Source organism: Eimeria mitis, genomic scaffold (genome assembly GCF_000499745.2).
Source record: "Eimeria mitis Houghton genomic scaffold, Emh_scaff1237, whole genome shotgun sequence".
In the NCBI taxonomy this organism is placed as follows: Eukaryota; Apicomplexa; class Conoidasida; order Eucoccidiorida; family Eimeriidae; genus Eimeria; species Eimeria mitis.
The window spans coordinates 9,931-10,319 of NW_013568377.1; the positions used below are offsets into that span (position 1 = coordinate 9,931).

General features: G+C 47.3%; 1 protein-coding gene across 1 annotated transcript in view; it reads right to left on the bottom strand.

Annotated features, from left to right (window-relative positions):
- Positions 1–389, bottom strand: part of EMH_0032590 (AAEL002842-PA, related) — a gene marked incomplete at both ends in the record, with an annotated part of 2,260 nt that overhangs the window by 445 nt on the left and 1,426 nt on the right. Inside the window, one exon of the mRNA XM_013494650.1 lies at positions 274–387. Within this exon, the coding sequence (XP_013350104.1) occupies positions 274–387 (114 nt within the window). The remainder of the gene's footprint in view (positions 1–273; positions 388–389) is intronic.

Consider the following 389-nt stretch of genomic DNA (forward strand, 5'->3'; position numbering starts at 1 on the left):
GACGCATTATGCGGTCAATATCCTCGGCGCTGCTTATGCCCTCCTGAGACGCAGCAACAGCAGCAGCAGCAACACAACAGCAGCAGCGCCATGAGCTGCCGAAGAGGCAGGCGAGATAAAAGCGATGGTGTATTTGTTTTCGAACCACTCTGATATACAAGTATCAATATATATATCCAGCTTATATTTACTAAATTTATTGTTTATTTTAGGGGAACCTGTCTAAGGAGATTCAGTCATCGCTTTCCCTGTGCATTTCAAACCCTCATTCACCTGCAGAGCAAACACCGCCTCATTGAGGTACGGCATGAGGAGGCGATTGGCGACGAAGCCTGGCCTGTCTAGCGCGTGAGCAGTTGTCTTTTTCATTTGAAATGCCAGTTGTTCAG